Source organism: Tympanuchus pallidicinctus, unplaced genomic scaffold, assembly GCF_026119805.1.
Source record: "Tympanuchus pallidicinctus isolate F22 unplaced genomic scaffold, pur_lepc_1.0 scaffold7, whole genome shotgun sequence".
Lineage (NCBI taxonomy): Eukaryota > Metazoa > Chordata > Aves > Galliformes > Phasianidae > Tympanuchus > Tympanuchus pallidicinctus.
The window spans coordinates 10,151,121-10,170,532 of NW_026294791.1; the positions used below are offsets into that span (position 1 = coordinate 10,151,121).

The 19,412-nt window shown below is 51.5% G+C and overlaps 1 protein-coding gene across 8 annotated transcripts in view; it reads right to left on the reverse strand.

Annotated features, from left to right (window-relative positions):
* Positions 1–58: 58 nt before the first annotated feature.
* SZT2 (SZT2 subunit of KICSTOR complex) overlaps positions 59–19,412 on the reverse strand; it is a 54,053-nt gene continuing 34,699 nt past the window's right edge. For 4 of the 8 annotated variants that reach the window (XM_052666013.1, XM_052666010.1, XM_052666016.1 and 1 more), the window contains 24 exons: positions 17,053–17,229; positions 16,776–16,973; positions 16,335–16,504; positions 15,983–16,149; positions 15,503–15,600; positions 15,248–15,380; positions 15,011–15,138; positions 14,109–14,159; positions 13,390–13,520; positions 12,811–12,993; positions 12,171–12,441; positions 11,859–11,938; positions 11,415–11,540; positions 9,432–9,637; positions 9,220–9,313; positions 8,128–8,208; positions 7,650–7,724; positions 4,978–5,191; positions 4,543–4,726; positions 4,094–4,216; positions 3,329–3,830; positions 2,934–3,050; positions 2,471–2,539; positions 59–768 (listed from right to left, as the gene is read on the reverse strand). In XM_052666013.1, coding sequence (XP_052521973.1) covers positions 625–768; positions 2,471–2,539; positions 2,934–3,050; positions 3,329–3,830; positions 4,094–4,216; positions 4,543–4,726; positions 4,978–5,191; positions 7,650–7,724; positions 8,128–8,208; positions 9,220–9,313; positions 9,432–9,637; positions 11,415–11,540; positions 11,859–11,938; positions 12,171–12,441; positions 12,811–12,993; positions 13,390–13,520; positions 14,109–14,159; positions 15,011–15,138; positions 15,248–15,380; positions 15,503–15,600; positions 15,983–16,149; positions 16,335–16,504; positions 16,776–16,973; positions 17,053–17,229 — 3,722 coding nt within the window. In that variant the 3' untranslated portion in view covers positions 59–624. The remainder of the gene's footprint in view (positions 769–2,470; positions 2,540–2,933; positions 3,051–3,328; positions 3,831–4,093; positions 4,217–4,542; positions 4,727–4,977; positions 5,192–7,649; positions 7,725–8,127; positions 8,209–9,219; positions 9,314–9,431; positions 9,638–11,414; positions 11,541–11,858; positions 11,939–12,170; positions 12,442–12,810; positions 12,994–13,389; positions 13,521–14,108; positions 14,160–15,010; positions 15,139–15,247; positions 15,381–15,502; positions 15,601–15,982; positions 16,150–16,334; positions 16,505–16,775; positions 16,974–17,052; positions 17,230–19,412) is intronic. The other 4 variants (XM_052666015.1, XM_052666014.1, XM_052666012.1 and 1 more) reach the window with 3 other exon arrangements.

Here is a 19,412-nt window from a genome sequence, read left to right on the forward strand (position 1 = left end):
CCCTGAAGAGGCTTTCCCCATCCTGACCTGTGGCACAGGAGTGGGGAGCTTGATTCGATTTTATTTCACAAATATATCCATGGCTTTAATGTATCATCATTAATGTACACCTCCACAAAACCTTCCCCATGTCCATTCACCCTTCCTATCCCATTCAGTGCTCTCCTATTGAGAGCAAAGGGCTGGAAGCAGGCACCCCCTGCCTAAAGGTGCAGAAGTTTCCTCTTGAAGGCACCGTGCCACTGCCCTACACCTCCATTTCCTTATCGGACAGAACTCACTGCAGGTGCTGAAGTCAACAACCTCAAGAGCTGCTCTGTTTCAGCCAGGCTACAACAGCCAACCCCCTGTCCATGGCCTTTACAGACCATTCAAACCCACTGAAACCTGTCCCCAGGGTCACAGCAGCCAGCCAATGACCAGGGGAGGTGCAGGTGGGCTGGAGCCCAAGGAGAGCAGCAGGGCTGCCCTCACCCAACCCCAGGCTCATCACATTGGTGGCGTGCATGCTGCCAGCAGTGCTGTGAACAGGTCCCACAGCAGCCTGTTCCTCTCCGTCATCGCCCACGGCACAAGTGTGCACAGGTGCAGTGTGTATTCCTGCAGGAGGAGGTGGTGGCAATGCTAGAGCAGTCCTGTCCAGAGGTTGAAGCAGGCAGTGTTGATAACTGACTCCAGGTGGTGATACGTGGACACGAGCTGCGGCAGAGGGCTCTCACTGTTCTGGGGCTGCACAGGGAATGGCTCTCGGAAAACCACGGTGAGACTCTGCCAAGAGGAAGAAGCAGGTTAGGGCACAGGATGGAAGTGAACAGCCCCCAAGCTCAACTGCGTAGGCACCTGCTTGGCAGCATCAGGCAGGTGCTGGGAGAAGTCCCAAAACGCCAGCAGCACTACACTGGTGCTTAGTTGAAGCCTCATCCCGATTTTTGTGGGGGGGAAAATGAGGCAATAAGGACATGCTCACTCTGTACCAGCGCCCATGCATCTGCAGTTCTGCCAACCCCAGCAGCAGCTGCCTTGGGAGTGAGGGGATCCTGCTGCCTCCACGGTAATAAGGGGTTCCAGGGAAATGAGAGGGAAATTTCTTCTTCAAAGGCAAAGAGTAGGAGTGGAACAAATAGGGAAAGGGAGGAGATTAAATGTAATAACTGCAATCCTAAAAATAAATGCTAACTGCTCCATTCTCATTAGTAACTACGAAGCAGGCAGGGCGGGGGCAGAGGGGTGCTGAGAACAGAGCGTGGAAGGGGAAGTTGCAGGAACGCATGAGGAAGAAAAACGTGAGCAACTCTGCATTCAGAGCAGCATTGTGGAGGCAGGACTCAGGACCTTGATGCTCTCCAGAGCCAAAACACAGCTCATTCAGTAGCCAGGGTCTCCTAACACACCTGTAAAGCCCCGAGAGGAGCTGTGCAAAACAGCAAATGCCACCATCAAAGACATAAGAGAAAGTGATTTGTGAGCCTAACTCCAACTGCAGGCAAGGCATTAGAGCAAGAACCATAAGGTAAACACATTTCTGTTTTACAGAAGTGATGTGCTAATGCTGGAGTTCTTCCTTGATAAGGTAGTATTTCTAGACAAAGGAATCATGGTGCATCTTATCTGAACTTCAGGAAAGATTCAGGAAGCTTCAGGGGTGTAGCACCACACGGGAAATTTAGGTTAGCTGAAGACACGAATGATTGCAAAAATAAGGTGAAGATGGTAGTGCTGAACAGGGAAGCAGTGGAGAGAGATCACAAACGGAGTTCCTCCAGGACAGGTTTAGGGACTCGCATTGATTTGTACTTTAATGAGCATGGCACAAAGAAGAGGAGCACACTGATAAAATTTGAGGACTAATAAAAAAAAAAAAAAAGAGCCCAAAGGAATTCTGAGAGGCCACAGGAAAGGGATGAATGCTAAATGCAAAATACAAAGTTAGGATTTCTGTCATGAGTTCATGGGGAGAGAGGAGGGAGGTGGTCTGGGCTTATCAACGATCACAAGGTGGCACTGATGAGACAAACACAAACACTGGAGCAACGCTGTGGTGCTCTGGTGCTGGACTGAATGCACAAGATAGAGACAACTGTGAGCATGATCTGAAAGCAACCCTGTGGAAGAAAAGGGGATCAACTGCTCACTCTTCTCCAATATAAGAACAAAGGGGCATCAGATAAGAAGAGCAGAAGTAGGTCCAAAAAAGAACAAGCCAAGGAGGGCAGCTCTTTAGCCAGGCTGTAATGGCATAATGGAGCTGCAAGTCAGAGCAAATCATGGGTTCTACAAATGACCAGAAGAAATAAAGCTGAAGGTATTAAATACAAAGGTTGTGGCAATTTAGCACAGCTAGACATATGTTGGGACACTATTTGGAAAAGGGGTCACAAGCTTCTTGACTTGTTCTCCCCACAGTGCACTTGCTTTTGGCCACTGCTGGATGTACCCCTGTAGAGCTGCTCTCACATTCTCAAGTTCTTACCGTTTTTCCGGAATGAGAATCCAGAAACACAAGAACGAAGCAATCTGTGAACTTCTGGTTGAGCACAACCTGTCAAGAGAGCCACAGCACACATTCAAAAGGAGACAACACAACCCCCAGGCAGGGTTATGAACACCCAGCCAGGGACACGTTGACATGCAGGATGAGTGGCCTGACACACTGGAGGTACAAGTCTGCTTGGCTCACAGGTTGCACTGCCAAAACGCAGGGACACACTTGGCATCACACTTTGTGGGGAAAGAAGAGACTGTTTAGGGGCAGGGAGGCAGACACTGCTGTGCCTCAACAGCACACCTTGCACTGCACCAGCAACAGCAGAGGGCGGCTTGACAGCACCCAGTTGTCCTGACAGCACCATGAGGCTCACGCAGTAGGAAGCCACAGCAGGCAGGGACCCTAGGAAGGGGAGACAGCTGCAGGTGGGCAAGGGGCTGGGTCTTACCAGGTACTGGGTGCCAGTTTCAGCATTGTGGAAGTGCCGACAGCTCTGGGGAAAGCGGCTCAACAGCACTTTGATAAGGCTCTGGTACCAGGAGACTGTCATGGTGAGGAAGCATCCCTGTGGGAACAGAGAAAGGCTAAGAAACAGGGACACCAGCAGACACAGATGTGACAGCAGCACTCAGATCCAAAAAAAGACGCATCTCTCAAAGCCCAGTGAGGCATACTGACCCAGGGCCAGTAACTCCCCATAGATGGATCTGTGCAGTCTCCTCTTTCTCCTGCCAGCTAGAGGACATACTCTTGCCTCTGCCTTCCCACCCAACAGGAATTGCTTCCTGCAGGACCCAGTCCCTCCCCAGAGCAGGACACCATGACCACAGCCCTGCTACTCACCAGCTGTGGGTCCACATCCGCAATGGATTTCCCATGCACAGCATCAAGCAGCTCCTCCAGCTCCACCAGTGACAACTTGCCCAACTTCAACTTGTCAGAAGCCAGAGGCTCCAGAAGGAAGAGGCGCTTCCAGAGGTTGTCCCTGCGGCAGTGGCACTTGGCCAGCTGCACCATGCTGCTGAGCTGCTTCTGGGCCGAGGCCACTTCGGAGGCCAGCAAGGGGAAGAGCGGTGAGGTGTAGAAGAGTCCGGGCCCCACTTGGACTTGTTTGCCCCCAGCATAGAACTCGCTGCTGTCCTCCATGTCCTGCCACAGCTCCCGCTCCACCGGCTGTGGCCGCCCCAGGCTCGGCTCTGGCTCTGCTGCTTCCCACGCTGCCGGGCCCACCACAGGCTCCAGCACTTCTCGCTGCAAGTGTGGCAGCTTCTTGAAGCGCCGCATATCAGCCGTGAGCCGGGGGAATAGCTCCCTCTGGCTGGTCATGATCACGTAGAAACGCAACCTGAGAGCAAGATGGCATTGTCACCAAGGGAAGGACTGCTCCTTTCTCAGCTGGGCTGCACAGGAACCGTGGGGCACTTTATCAGGCTATAAGGGTGTTTCTCTGCCTAGAGGACAGACAGCACACTGCCCAGTCCTCTGCAAGGAACCTCCCTGGGCAGCACCACACCGGTCTGTGACGTACCAGACAAAGCCCACCCTCCCAGTGCCCTCCTCCCCAGTTAGGGAGCTTTGGTGATGTGGCTCAAGGCCCTCAGCTCTCACCGGAGCATGCGCCTCTCTGCTTCGCTCTGCTCCTCAAATGGTGCTGCGCTGTGACACACCAGAAGGGACACATCAAAATCATCATGGTGACGCAGACCTTCTGAGTCTTTGTAGGAGCCTGAGCTGGGAGGAAAAGCAAATTTGTAAAAAGAGGACCTCACTTTGTTCTCACAGAGCTCTTGGTACTGTAGAATCGCTGGCTGTGTGGGATTCAACACCATAGGATTCCTCAGAAATGTTATGGGAAGTGAGGCAAGTGCACACGCACACGCAAACACCCATATACACCACCTCTGCTGGGCATGATTTCCAAAAGCTGAGCAGCACTGCTGCCTGGCACTATGTAGGACAGAGACCGCCTTGTTGGCACCTTAGGGCAATCTCCTCAGCTCTCAGGTGGCACTGGTCAGCCTCAGGCAGCTCCAGGAACTTGGAGCAGAGGCACTTACCTGTTCCAAATAGAGACCAGTGCATATTCATTCTGCTCTGTGCCTGGAGTCCCCTTCTTGTTGTCAGTGCCAGTAGCTGGCCGGGCCATGCGCAGCGGCTTCATGTGGTAGGTGTTGGCATGGTCAGCAATGTAGTTGTACAGCTGGTGTGCAGTGATCATGTTGGTGGGCAGGGCCAGCATGCCTAGTGGGGAAAGACACATTGCTGTCACAGGAAGGCAAAACACTGTCCTACAAACTACTCTGTGGGATACAGCTCTAAAGCAGTGAGCCTCCCTTCCACAACAGAGCATTAACGACTTCCCTACAGTGGGCGCCGTGTCACCCTCTTCCTGCCACTCACTGAATCAGATGTGTTCATAAAGCACGTGGAAATCTTTTGCCAACATATGGGCTGATGATCAATCCCCAAGTGATCACATGCTGGCTACTCACCTTGGAAAACATGGTTGCGACCAAATTTGGGGATGTCAGTGTGATGGGCAATGAAGTCCTCCAGGAAGCTGGTGAGATGGTACCCCTGGCGGAGCGTCATGTGGGAGCCCAGCAGATACTGGTGGACTATCCGCAAGTGGAAGTCATAGCTGAATGAATGCACATGCATGAGGTCCCGCACCTTGTCACACTCCTCTGTAAAGAGCATGGAGAGCTGTAGAAGGAGTAGGAATGAAAGCAGGTGAGTTACCAGGCACCTCACAGCCTTCTGCAGAGCCTTGCTGACAGCAAGGCATGGCGGAACCAGCACGGCCACCCCTGCCCTGACACCACAGCAGGATGCAGCCCAGAAGCTATGTGCACAGTGCAAATAGCAGACTTGCAGACCTGATTCCTGAGGGCCCCAAGGGATCCAGCTTGGTGGCACCTTCCACATATGACCTTGCTGCTGCAGGTCTCCAGCAGCAGTACAAACCGATTGGCACTGCCTCCTTTTTGGCATAACATACATCCTCCCTTAAGCTGAAAGCCATGTGGACGTGAAGCAGGACACATCTCCATCCCTGGAGACATTCAAGGTCATGGATGGGTCTCTGAGCAACATGATTGAACTGCAGATGTCCCTGCTTATTAGAGGGGAGTTAGATTAGACAACCTTTCAGGGTCCATCCCAACCCTAACAATTCTATGATCCTCCTTCCATTTGAGCGCTGCTCTGCACGGCCCAGTCCTTGAGCAGGTAAAGGATACACTGAGGCTGGAGCCCCAGTGAGTTCTGGATCTACAGGTAAGGACTGACTTACTGAGTATCCCCTGGGAGCAAGAGGCAGCACAGGAACCCGTGCAAGTGGTTGTCAGAGATGGGCAACAATAGAGCTTCTAAAGCCCTGTACTCAGTAACAGAAGCCAAGCCTAGCTGCTGGGAAGCTGGATGATCTGGTGGCTGAGGTGTCAAAGAGCTTTAGAGAAGGCCTCACCAGCATTTGGCTGTCACTTCTACTCAGCGTACTGGTCATCCAGGGCAGCACCAGCCTGCACACACAGACAGCCACGCTCACACAGGGGCAGCTAGTGACAGGGGACAGTGTTGGTGAAGGTTTCAGCCTTGCCCTTGTACTAGGAGCTCACAGTGCCATCATAAGGTCTTTAAGCTCTATGACCTCTTTGGGCAGCTGAGCCACACCATAATCCCTTGGTTTAAGGACAGAATAAGCAGGGAACACCAGCAGGCAGGAGGTGTTGACACGAGAACAGTCTGCTCTCTGCACCCCCCTGTGTTACCACTGCCATGAGGCAGAGGGCAACTGCACATCCAGGATCAGTCTGGAGAGGAGCTTATAACTCTGCCCCAGAAAGGCAGGGCAAAGAGCAAGGAACACACAGCACTGCCTGCATGCAAGGACCCAAGGCCCATCCCATCCTCCTCCCAAGCTGTGCTGGCCACTCAAGCACATACAGCAGCCACTGGCACAGGAGGCTGGTGGCTGGAGCAGGAGGGGTAAAAGCACGGCCAGTGGGAGGCTCAGCCCTGCACTGGCAGGTCCTGCTGTGCCCAGCATGGCAGCAGGAAGAGAAGACATACCGCAGACTCAGAGATGGAGCTGTGTCCCATGCAGCTCTTGCTGCGAACTCTGGCTGTAAGAGTGCCCTGATGGAGAGAATGCACAGCCAGTGGGAAGAAGGACAAGGCACTGTGCAACCCAGTTCCTGCCCCTGCTCATCTTACAGAGGCAAAGGGTGGGATAAGCAGAGAGAGAGGGTGGAGGTGCCCAATTGCCCCATCTGAGGGAACTGCGGGCTGGTTTCAGCATGAGGGAAGACTGGCCAGAGGTCTGCTACAAGCCCAATGCTCCCAGTGCTGTGCCCTCCCGGGTCAGCCAGAGAGCCTAGGTGCTCCCTGCAATGCCAGCTGCAGCCTGGTAACCTGCCCTATGCAACACAGACTTCCCAGGAAAGGTCCAGCAAACCCTCAGGGATTGCAGCAAAGTCACACAGGTTTTAAGCTTATATATGCCAAGAACAGTTCATGTAAGATGCAACTCTGCTATGCAGCCATCTTGGAAAGGACAACATGGTCACATGTCCCTCCTGCCTCAGGCATGCTGGGGTCATCCAGCCTTTCTAAGCACCCATCCAGTGCCCTGGGACAGGCAGCAGATATTGACACACCAAAAGAGAAGGGAGCAGGCAGCCCCATGGTGTGACAGAACAAGACACAGCGGTATCAAGAACCAGGACATGCTAGTGGAGGTAATTTTCTGCACTGCAAAAAGCAGCCAGCTACATTCACAGATCCCTGTTACCATTCTGCTTCCCTTTCATTCAGTGGAAGCAGAGAACTTTTGGTTTTGATATACTGACTTTTCCCAGAGCAGTCATTTTTGCCAAAAATGATTTGTGTTCCTCTTGCTCTTCCCCAGTGTGTTGTCTCCAAAGAACAAGAGTCATCTTCTTCTAAAATCTTCTACCTCCTCTCACTGCACTCCCTTCTGCTGAAGCAACATGCTATGTAGAACGTGTGACTGCAGAAGACTGCAAACTTTTCTTTACCAGGAGAGAGCAAAGCATTCCACAACTTGCTGCACATGAAATGCTTACTCTGTCCTACAAATTTCTGCCTCTCCCATAGCAGCACCTAGCCACAAGGAGCACCAGCTGTACAAAGCCATTACCTGAGAGTTCACAGACTGGCCCATGGGGATCCGTGAGCACTCCAACGCATACTGCTTCACGCAGAAGTAATAGCCCTAGAGGAAAGAGCACATTGAGTACAGGGAAGAAGAGCCCATACAAGGCTGGCTGCACTTCACACTTGTCAATTCATCTGCTGGGCTAGGCCCCTGGTATTCTTGCTCCCTTCTTTTGTCTCCTCTTGTGTCTGAGCAAAGCAGACCTTGGGACAAACCAGCCAATATATAGCTGAGCACAGTGTGTCCCACCTGGTGCTTAGCCTTGCACGTTGTATTTGTTCCCTTCCAGGTAAAACTCACTACTCTTGGTCCCACAGAACTGCCCCTACAGAACTGCAGTACTGTGGAAGAGGCAGACAGAGTTGCATGCTCCTGCCACACTCCTCACTCACACTGTGTCCTCCTAAGTCTGTCCCAAACTCCCTCCGACTGCTGTATTTTGTTTCTTTTTCTCTCTCACCTGGAAGGCCAACTCCATCAGCACAATCCCACCTGGAAGAGCTCTCTGCAGATGATAGATGGCAACAGCAGGGCTTGTGCTCTGGGAAGAGAAGGACAAAGCTGGAGAAGCTCTCTGCACAAAAGAGCAGCCTGCACACCAGCATGCAAAGCTGCCAAGATGTTCTGTGGCAGAGGTGGAAGAAGAATAACTATCAACTGAGCAGATTCACTGGTAGTAAAGGAGCAGACATGCTAGAGAATGAAAACAATTCTAATAAAGCTAATAAGCAGCCTTCCAGAGAGCATGCCAGAGATGCTGCTGCTTTCACCTCCTACCTGCTCAGGGCAGGATGTCTCCAGAAGAGGGCACAGTGAGCTGAGGGGTAGTGCTGCCCACAGCACCCGACTCTCACCTCTCTGCTCAGTATTTCCCAGATCATCACAGCTGCCCAACAGAGCAGATATCAAAGGCAACCAGCTGGGATTTACAGCTTAGCTGCCAGGAAAATCACTAGCCTGCTGTTAAGCTGTTTCAGTGGATTGCTCTCCTCTTGTTTTAACTGCAAGTTGTTGTCTTGCCCACAGTCTTGTACCAGCTTCACCCATAAGCAGGTACCAGAAAAGGGTGAGAACAGGGTCAGCAAATGTTATGCTTCTGTCCTCCCTGGGTTTCATGAACCACAGGTGGTTTCTGCCTACCTAGCAATTCTGATGGATTCCTCTTCCAGGTTATTCTCTCTCAAACCCATATAAGCTCTTAGCTTTCACAAAACAGTGACAAAGATCGCTGTTACCTGCTTGCTGCATTAAGAAAGACTCCTTTTGCTTTGGGACCTGCTCTTGATACTCTCATTTGGTAATGAAAATGACAGCAGTGAGTCAATCCCTCTCCCATCTGGCTGTGATTTGGTAGAGCTCTGTCCTGTCCCTCCCTCATTGCCTTCCTTACAAATGAAGAGCCACAGCCTGCTCAGCCTGTCTGCACACCAGTCTCTGCTCTCTCACATCCCTTCTGTGAAAAATTGATTCAAAAGGAACCAGAACTGCCCTACTTCTGCCCACAGCCTGACTTCCATCCCAGTTTCACTTCTTCAACAGCATAAGCACTCACCTTTGGACTCCCCTCTGCTTTTGGCTTTGTATAGGAAAAGGATCCTCTCCCCTCCACACTCATTGCTGCCAGAGCTCGGATCCGACTTGTGCTACTGGAAGCAACAAGAGAGAGCCTTGAGCAGGGCAGCCAGCATCTCCTATTGTGCCAAGCCAGGGCAGAGCTCCATGTCAGCCCTTCCTCATTACCAAGATTCCCAGAACATCACTGACCTGCGAGTGGTAGGTGAGGGCGGCCGCACCTGGACCAGAATGAAGCCCATGCTCTGCAGGTACTGGATGTACTGCTGCAAGAAGGCATTGCACATCTCTTGCAGCCAAGGCTCCTCCTTCAGCTTGCAGGGCAGTGATTCCGTCGAGTCACAGCTGTGGCTGCGGTCTCTCCCTGACGCTGCAGAATCATTTGAGCGGTGGCGCTTCTGGAAGAAAAAAAGAATTTCCTAAGGAGAGTTGCTGTGAGAGGGGATGCTCAATGGGACGGCACCAGAATGATGAACAGAAGACAGGCTTCTCTCTGCCAGAAAGCAGTAACAGCCAACCTATGGTACATGCAGCAATGCCAGATCCAGTATTCACTCAGCCCTTGACTGACCTAGACTGGAACAAACTATTGGAAGAGGTTCACTGCAGAAAGGCTGACTCTCATCTCCTCCCCAGAACGGCTATCATAGTCTTGATAGCTCACAACTGGTTCACAAAGCTCAGTGGTGCTCAGCTCCTGTTGCCATGTAAGAATCTGGTTCTCTTATGAATCCTTCCGACATCTCGGGTTTTATCACTGGCTTAGTAGTTTAGTAACATTACCTGAATAATATTTTCTTTTCACCATTTTCAGCCCTCCTTCTGATGTATTTGAATTTGACAAGGCTCCTTGTCTTTGTGCTGTGAGACTCTAAGCTTTCTCTTCTTGATTTCTCTCCTTTGAGCAGGTGGATGCTCTCACGTGTTTCTATCTGCCTTTTCATTTAGCTACCCTACAAATAGTCTCTTTATTTTCTTTATTAGGCTTTCTCCAGCTACTCTCTGACCTTACCTTCTCTGAGTCCCTGCAGTTCAGTGCCTTTGCTATGAGATGCTGGACTCACACTTGCCCACATGAAGACATTCATCCATAAGTATTTGGATCCATTTTAGAAAGGTGTACGAATACCCATAATATTAGCATGCCTTTCTAATGTATTCTAAATGGTTTGCCTTTTGCATGAAGCTGTCCATGAACTGCAGAAATCCACTGGGCTGCCTGCTTTGCTCCTACAGGCTCCGCAGTCAATGTTCAATATGGGAGAAATTCAAATTCCTATCCCCATGATGCTCTGCCTTCCTGGAAACCAGGTCCTGCTCCCACAGCACCACTCACTTCACAGGTTGCTCAAGGCTGTCTCTGAGCTCTTCACAGTCTTTTCCTGTTCTGATCAATCTGAACCACTACGGGGTGTCTCAAAGCTTGGCATCTCGTTTGTACTGAGATACATTTTCTGGTGATATTGAACCCAATACACAACCTCAGTGCCCTGCTCCCAGGCTCTTTAAATTGAATGGCCAGTTTTCATTTTGTTTTGTACCTAAAAACAAAGTGAAGTTTTCATTTTGTGATGATAGTTTTCCATTCTCTCATGAGCGCTCAATTTCTGCAGCAGCCTCTGTTTAAAGACAGTCAGAATCCTTCTGACATTTAGATAAATTACCACAGTCTTTTCTTCCCTTCTGACACACACACAGACCACAAACAGCCGGTATGACATCTGCACAGGTTAGACTCTGTCAGGCTGCAACCTGCTCAGGATTCAGGAGGCTTGTTTTCAATTGTTCCAGCTATTTGCTGGGTCTGGACAAATTTTATCAGGTCTGGCTACTGAACATATAGAGAGAGGTTTAGCTTCCCCAACAGACAGCGTGCTGATGGCTTTGCTAGACTCTACCTCTGGATTCCCTGGGTAGCAAAGGGAAGTCATTCTTCCCAGGGATGGTATGACTGCACCAAGAAGGCTTTGAGGACCCAATTTTTTTCTCAGTTTCCATCTTCACCATGGTGGATGCCCTGTTCTAAGGTTGCAAATTCATCCCATAATGCAGGGGTTGGCTCAAAGCAGAACTATCTTGGGGGAAAAAAAAAAAAAAAAAAAAAAAAAAAAAGCAAAATCATCCCTTTTTCCAGCACACAAAAGTCAAACCCAGCTGGCTTCTGCTAACACTCACCTTCCCCTCTACCTTGCCCTGCTGGTCAGTCTGGATCTGCTGCCGGAAGGCTGGGTCAAAGAGCAGTGGGGTAGCACAGTAGTGAACAAGGCGTGAGGACTGCTTCAGGGTCTCCAGGTCTGACAGCTGCACAGCACAAGAACACAGTTACAAGCACACATCCCTCACCAGGACCAGGACCAAGTTATTTGCAATACCATCCTGCTGCTCAAGTGGGAATTAAACTTCAGAGGCAACCACTCTGTTTTACAGCACTTTCTGGGCAGCAATGACTCATTAGCAAAGCTCTAGAGGCCAGCAGGCCCAGAAGTTCAAGCAGAGAGCACTGCTCCACAGCCAGACGCCATCCCCAGCATGAATCCCAATCTGAGCTCCAATGCTCCCTCCTACAAAAGGAATGCTGGTTTTGCCAGCACTCTGTACAAAGGCCCAGTCTGCACTCACACTGATAGGCATGTTTGACTGTGCTGATCTCTGCTGCCAGGTCACAAAGAGATTCTCTATCTTCATCTGCTTCTCCAATTCTAGAGGAAAGAGAACAGACAGATGTATGAAGCCACAGCCATTCCAATACACACCTACCCCACCCTCTATACTCCCAATGCTGGCCATAACCCATCCTTTCACAGCATCCTGGCAGGAATAGCTGACAATTGCCCCTTTGCCAGAACTCATTCTGCTTTTTTCACTCCTTTTCCAGGAGCAGGAGTGTGATCAGGCAGTTAGGCTCTAGTCCCTACATGCCTCTTGCTTTACCTTTCCTCTCCATGCTTTTGATTTCCAGGAATTGGGCCCCATGTCGAGCCACAGGGTCAAAAGGTCCCAACTCTGGACCATGGGGTATGCGTTTGATAGTGGTCACATCCCGCAGAGCTTCGTCAAAGGGCACCACATCAGGATGGAAATGCAGAGATGGCAGGCTGCGTGCAGAGCTGCTCAGCCGGCCTTGCTCCTTGCTAGGTGGGGGACACGAGCTCCGGATCAGCGCATCCACCTCCAAAGTGGAGTTCAGGAAAGGATTTGGCTCCTAAGAAAGCAGAAGCAGCCACGAAAGACTCTTTACTGCTAGTTATGGAGCAAGAATCCACAAGAGTGGATCCAATTTTGGTCATCAATTTTGGTCAAGACATTTGTTGGCCTTCTCCACCACCTGTCCAGAGGACAATATTGCTCTAGCATGCAATAGGAAGCCCATTCCGCAGGCTCCTCCACCCTAAGTATTCCAGCCACTAATAATGCCAACAGCAGCAATCTGTCAGGACACGTTCTGGTTGGACATATAACCACCTGAAGATGCCGTGCCAACCAGCCCACAAGTACAACCTTCTTAGACCCCAGAGCTGCCAGAACTCCTGCTGATGGGGAAAGAACTGCTCTGTCTGGCAGGGTGCCCTACCTGCTTGCTGTCCTCATGCCACGGTGGGTCCATAAAGCAGTGGTGGTGAAATAGTCCCATCTTCTGGCTGATCAAGCAGTGCACAATGTGGGAGCGGGCATTCTGCCACTGCAGCAGACGAATGAGTGAGCAGTTCAAGTTGGCCCCCAGGTCTGGGGACCAATTGTAGGTGTAAAGCGTCAGCTAGAAAGAAAAGAGGGGGAGGAAGGGTGAAGGATCTGCTTAGAAAAAGGTGACAGGCTGCCCCAGGTGCTCTGGGTGGGACTTGCTGGAGCTCCAGCTGCTTTCAGATAGTAAGGCTGGAACAGAGCTAGTGACACCTGCTCATTTATTGCAACCCTGTTAATAGTTCCAGCAGCAGGTGGCAGCACTTGAGTTGGCAGCACAAGTAAAAGGTTGATGTGACCACTGCTATAGGAAGAGAAAGGGCAATTACAGCCCACTGTGAAATAGGAGGAGTCAAGACAGCTGCAGGGAGCCCCCTGCTCTGCTGTGACACAGGGCTTCTGCCTGGGGCAGGTCAGCTGCCTACAGCAGCACGGCTTTCAGGAGACAGTATCACAAAGGCATCACTGTTACCTTTTTGTCAACAATCTCCATGAAGAGGAACCTCTGTCGGGGTGCCAGGTCTCGCCCAACAATGCTTGGGTCAGAGCCTCTCTCTGCCGAGCTGAATTCCATGGCCTCGAAGCGCTGGAGCCCTTTGTGAGCTGAAAGAAGCCAGAGTTATTGCCCTCCATACCAGTTCATCCCAGAATGACACAGTGTTGTGCCATGATACTGCTCAGCTCATCACTCTCAAAGGACAGTTGAACACAGCCCACACGATGGTATTTTTCCAATCACAACCCAAAGCCAAGGTCTGCTCGGGACCTTTGTTCACTTTTACACTTATTAACAATGCTGCCATGGCAACCTGGTGTGATCACTCAGCATACCCTGGCTCTGCTCTTTGATGTTTCCAGTTAACTTATGGCATGGTCCCAGCAACACCTTTAATCTTGTCCATACCACAACAAATCCCAGATGTTAGCATCATGCATGCAATTGTGAAGCTTAACTGAGCAGAGAAGAGCAGAGCTCCTCTGCAAGCTATATGTTTCCTATGATGCATTTCTGGCATTAGAAGAGCACGACAGCAACCACATGAGACCTGACTGTGGATGTGCACAATGAGTCCTGCCACAGCATCACCACCTGTAAGCCAGCTTGGAGCCTTGTGCAACCTGGCCACTTTGCCCAAGCAGCTGTTGCTCAAGCCAATCGCTCCTGCAGCACCATGCTGAACAGGAACTTACGTCTGAACCTGTGAGCAGGTGGGACTGGCTGCTCCTCCTCGCTGCTGCTGTCTAAAGGTAGAGACAACATCAGCTCCTCAGAAGGAGCACAGAGCACAGAAGGAACTGTGCTAGATCAGCCAAGCCCAGTGCTACCCCTCCTGGGACCCAGCGCAGTTGTGGGAGAGGAAGGGATAGCAACAGCACACATCACTTGGACCACAAGCACGCACCACCAGCTCAAAATTTCCCAGCAGGGTGACCCATTTTCCCCACCTCAAAGAGCTACGCTCCAGACAAGCTTGTCTCAGCTCTGCTGTGCCTAGCCAAGAGGAAGCAGAAAGGTATTGGCAGAGCACCTGGGAGCACATTCCATGCTGGATTCCAGATCCTGACAGGTCAGGTTGTCTTTGCTAATTGCTGAAAAAGGCTATGAAAAGTGAGCAGATGACAATGGGTGAAGAGATGTTTTTGCTCTAGTGACATGCTCGCCCCACACGGAAGGATCTGGATTGCTAGTCCCAACTGAAAAAAGGCCTCAATCATGCTGAGCTGTGAGCATTTGCAGTGAGCAGTGCCTCATTTTGGTGACTTCTTCAAGCACAGCTGTCCTCTGCTCTGCCCAAAGGAGAGGCTCACTCAGTACACTTCTACCAATTAAAGGAGTAGGTTGTCTTGTGGAGGACAAAGTTAACAGGTCACAATATCAGAGCACCCATCAGCTTTTCCAGAAGGTCCGAGCTGACCTCAACTCAGGGTGCTACTCACCAAGAGACTCTTCCCAGGAAGCTTTAGACAAGGTACTGGGAAGAAGTAGTGTACAAATATAATCACTTCATCCATAGTGCAGGATAGGAGTTTGAAGAGTACCAGCAGCAGGGTCTTTTAGCCAACCATAACCAGTGTCACAAGGCAGTACTCACCCTGCTCCGTGCTGCAGCGCCACTGGTGGAAGTTGCGTCCCAGCAGGATGAAGTGTCTGACAGCTGCAGGGCGAGGGCTGGCACTCTGACCAGGTTTGTAGGGCAGGAAGGCAGTGCTCCGATGGCAGCTGCAAAGAAGAGCACCAAAGGTGGCTGATAGATAGAGACATGGGCATAGAGGCTGGCATATGAGCATCTTCCAGTGCCAGACAGACTCCTGTAGACTGTGTAACTCACCAGATCTTCTCAAACACCTTGACAGTGGTGTCACTCGCTAGGGAAGTGACCAGGCTCACCACTTCCACCAGAATGGAGGACAGGAGGAAACGGGACACAATCTCTGCTGAGCACTGTTGCACTGATGGGCACCCTGCATAGTTTGGAAAGAGACAGAGTGCACAACTAGCTAGAGATAAGCAAGGAATGAAGAGGAATGGCTCGGTGCTGTGTGCAGAAGGAAAGAAAGGCCCATCCTCAGCCTAAGATACATACCCAGGTGGTTCATAAATGCCATCCACTGCTGGCACGTTTGATTGAAGAGTGAGTGCATGGTGCCTACATCTCCTTCTTCCAACTGGCAGGTTCGACGCCTGGGAGTAAAGAAATGCAGCACGATTATACCAGATCTCAGTCTTCAGCAACAAAGGCAAGAAGATACAGTGGTTCTTTTCCAGATCCAGAAGGGAAATCCCAGGGAAACCCCTATTTCAGTTGTTACAGCCCTTGCACTTAGCAGCGACAGATGTGCAGGACCTACAACACAGGGAAGAAACAAGGACTAGTAGCCGGATTCACAGCAACACTCTAGCATGAAGGCTTGAGGCTTTCTGTGTGAAAGGCTGCTCTCCCCTAGCTGGCTGCATAAGGGAGACACCTCAAGGAAAGGGGACACGGTCCAGAGGGCTATGATGCACACAGAGCCAGTGGAATCCGTACAGCAGCCAGACGAGAGCAGCGCCCCGGCTGCCTTACCGCTGTGCCTGCTCCAGTTCAGCTGTGGCTGTGGCCCTGTCCTGGCTCAGGTGCTGCTTGACATTCTCAGTCTTATGCCGCCGCCTTGTGCGAGCCTCTTCTGGCCTCTCCAGCACAATGTCATCAGTAGTCTTGGGGCTGCCCAGCTCCGAGGACTCAGGCTTGCTCTACAGAGAGGTGGTGCAGGGTTAAGGCTCTGCATACCCACAGCTCAGCTGTTGCCCTGATCTCAAATCCCATTACCAGGCCAAACCTCCCTACCCCATCCAGATTCCTCCTTTCTCTTCCTCCCAGTCTGATGCACCACCAGACTTGCTGGCCCTGCTTCCCACCAGACCCTCAGCAACATTACCAGCATGTCCCAGAAACTGCGGCGTCCCAGCTTGCTCGTGGGTGTCACTGGCTCCCCGGGGCTGGCCGAAGGGGCAGAGGTGAAGTGCAGGGGTGGAGGACAGCTTTTGCCAGCCCCACCAGTGCCCATGGCCAGACCCTTGGTCTCTGACATGGTTCTCCTTAGGCCTGCTGTGGAAACAGAGCAAGCCATTCACTTCAGAGCCTTCCACTGTGACATTTATGTGCCACCATGGCTGCCCAGATAGAAAGGAGCAGCCCTCAGTGTCACTTAGCAAAGTTGATTCACTCTAAAGATTTCTTCCAACACTACTTCTATGGTGGGGCACTGAACAAGTGACAGAGGCAGGAGTGCTCTCCTCCAGCACAGACAAAGCTCCCTCAGGCAGGAGGAGCAAGGCTTGCGGACAGCTCGAGGTACCCATCCCACCCCAAATCTCACCTGCAGAGCTCAGCTCCTCCAGGTCTGGAGCGCTCAGTGGGCAGGAAGCCTCCACGCAGAGTGGGGCTGGCAGCACGAGGAACTCCATGATGGCATCGCACAGAGCATGGCGCAGAGCCCCACGCAGCTTCTCTGACAGCTGCAGCAGACTAATGTTGCCTTTCTCCCAGATGTCCAGGCGCACCAGCACGCAGGGCTCTGTGGAGGAAGGGCAGCCCGGCTCAGCTCAGCACCCACACCTTCTGGAGGTGCTGTGGGGGATGCAGAGGCACCCTACCTGAGTGCTGGGTGCCAGGCTCTGGCTGGTGCTTGCTAACCGCAGTGAGGCTTTCAAAGTCGGCATCCTGTAGCAGGTCCATGATGGGCACCTTAGGACAGTCAGGTCTCTCCCCGTGGGGCAGCGTGGTGGGGCTGCCATTCTCATCCACAAACGTCAGTGCAATGCACGCAATTCCTACAGGGGAGCCCAGGACAGCCTCCATCAGCACAGCACTGGGCTCGCTGCTGCAAGCCCAGCTGGCAACTAACAGAGCAGAGTGACCAACCCACATCTGCACACCAGGCCTTGGGGCAGAGCCCTTGCCACATGGATTTCACAGGGCTGTGGGTGCACAAGGCAGGCAGGGCCCACAGGAGGGGAAGCAGCCAGGGGAGAGGGAGCTAGCTGTGCTCGTTGGGAGTCAGGGCAAAAAGCAAGGCCTTCAGCACAGGGTGTCCTCACCACCCTGTCACGGTAGCTGTCACTTTGCCCTTCAGAAATTTCTTGGGTCACCCAGCACCATACACAAAGAGAAAGCATCTCCATTTGCCTCAGGAGGGCCACTATGCAGAGAAATCTGGGATGGGGCTCAACACCCAGAGGTTGGGGCCCAGATGTTCTCCAACAGCCCTGTTGGGTCACATGGGACACTGAGTCCATGCACAGAAAGCCTACACATGGCACTTTGCTGCAAACTCCACTCATAGCACACTCCCCACTGCACATCTGTATAAGATGAGGTGCCTTTCCCATGCATTCCTACCAGCACAACTGAAAACAAAGCAGGTTGACACCTAATATTAGCCTAGACTCACTTGGAGTAAAATTCAGGCCCTACCTATAGCCTCACTCACACACCTGCATAATTCTGAGATGTAGAGCAGCTGTACGGTAGCTGGTGCACAACCCTCACGCAACACACCCTGGGTCATGCAGAAGAAGCCCTGCTATGACCCACAGCAGGATCAGGAACTCCCTCCCCACAGCCCAGCTCGCATGCCAGAGTACCAAGGAAGTAGCAGCGGAGATGCAGCTGTAAGATCCAAACTCTTCACTATCATGCTACACGATCCCACCCCCTTTCAATGCCTCCTAACTAACCAAGGCAGCACTCAGGTGACTGGATGGCACAGCTGTCCCAACACTGGCAAGATGCAGTGTGTCTAGATACAAAACAGATACAAAGGAAAGGGCACTGGGATGCAGAGAACTGCTCCCAGAGGAGGGAAGGAGGCATTCGAATAAAAGTGTAGCACACACTTGCATTCGCTGTGAGGAAAGGAAACTCTACAAGCACCACTCTAATTGAAGATGACTACAGGAGCTGCCTCATCTTGTAGGTGCTCTGCACCAGCCTTTGACATGGCTCTACTCTCCCTCTGTCCTGAGACACAGGAACAATTATTTATCCAGCAGAAAACAAAAGAAGAAATGTGTAATCTCCTCAACATCAAAGGTAGAGGAGACTGGGCCCCTCTACCTCACTCCCTTTGGAGCCTCAGACAGAGCTCTCCTGCCTTACCCAGCTCCTTGCTGCAGCACAGCAGCTTTTGGGGATGGAGGTATCCATACAGGGACATCAGGAGCAGCAGATTTGCCCCATATGACAACTCTCTCTCTTTAAACAGAGAAAGGCATAAACTCATCTGCTTGACAGTAAGACCCATGCTCACCAGAACAACACTTGATGGGGGCACTAGGAAACCACTGTCTCCCATTTATAAGGGGCTCTCCAAGCTTCCCTGACCCAGGTTCTCTGAAATACAAAGCACACATCTAGAGAGCCCTGTCACTGTGGCCCTTCAGTAAGTAAAGGGAACTCCTATCCAGGTCACAACCTGGGAGGGTAATGATGCTACACAAGAGTTTGAAACTACAACTGAAAAATATCATGATCTCTTTAAGGATAAGGTGACCATTCTGATCTGTGGGGAAAAATAAGGGTGTAGAACTTGATAATTCACTGTTTGCAAGCAGATTCTATTTGCTCATTTATCCAGGCAGCAAGAAAAAGGTGACTCAGCTAGACAGACATACAGACACGAACACAGAGGAGTCAGAGCTGAAGCCGCAGCACAAGGAAGACAAGAATAGCAGGGACCAGAGGGGCCAGGCAGCTGCGTGGGAAGGGAAACTAGGATAGTAGTAGGAGCCAGAGGTGCTACCTTGGAAGTGGGAGAGTGGAAAGAGGTGCTGCACAAGGTCCGACATGGTACCTACACAACAGAAGAACATTCAGACGGGACACAGCAGGACTCACAAAGGCCAGCTGACAGACCACATGGCCTTGACACAACATGATATGACAGCCTGCTGCAGAACTAGCCCTATCCAATCCCTTTTCCAGCAGTCCACAGATAAGAGCAGAGGGCATTGTC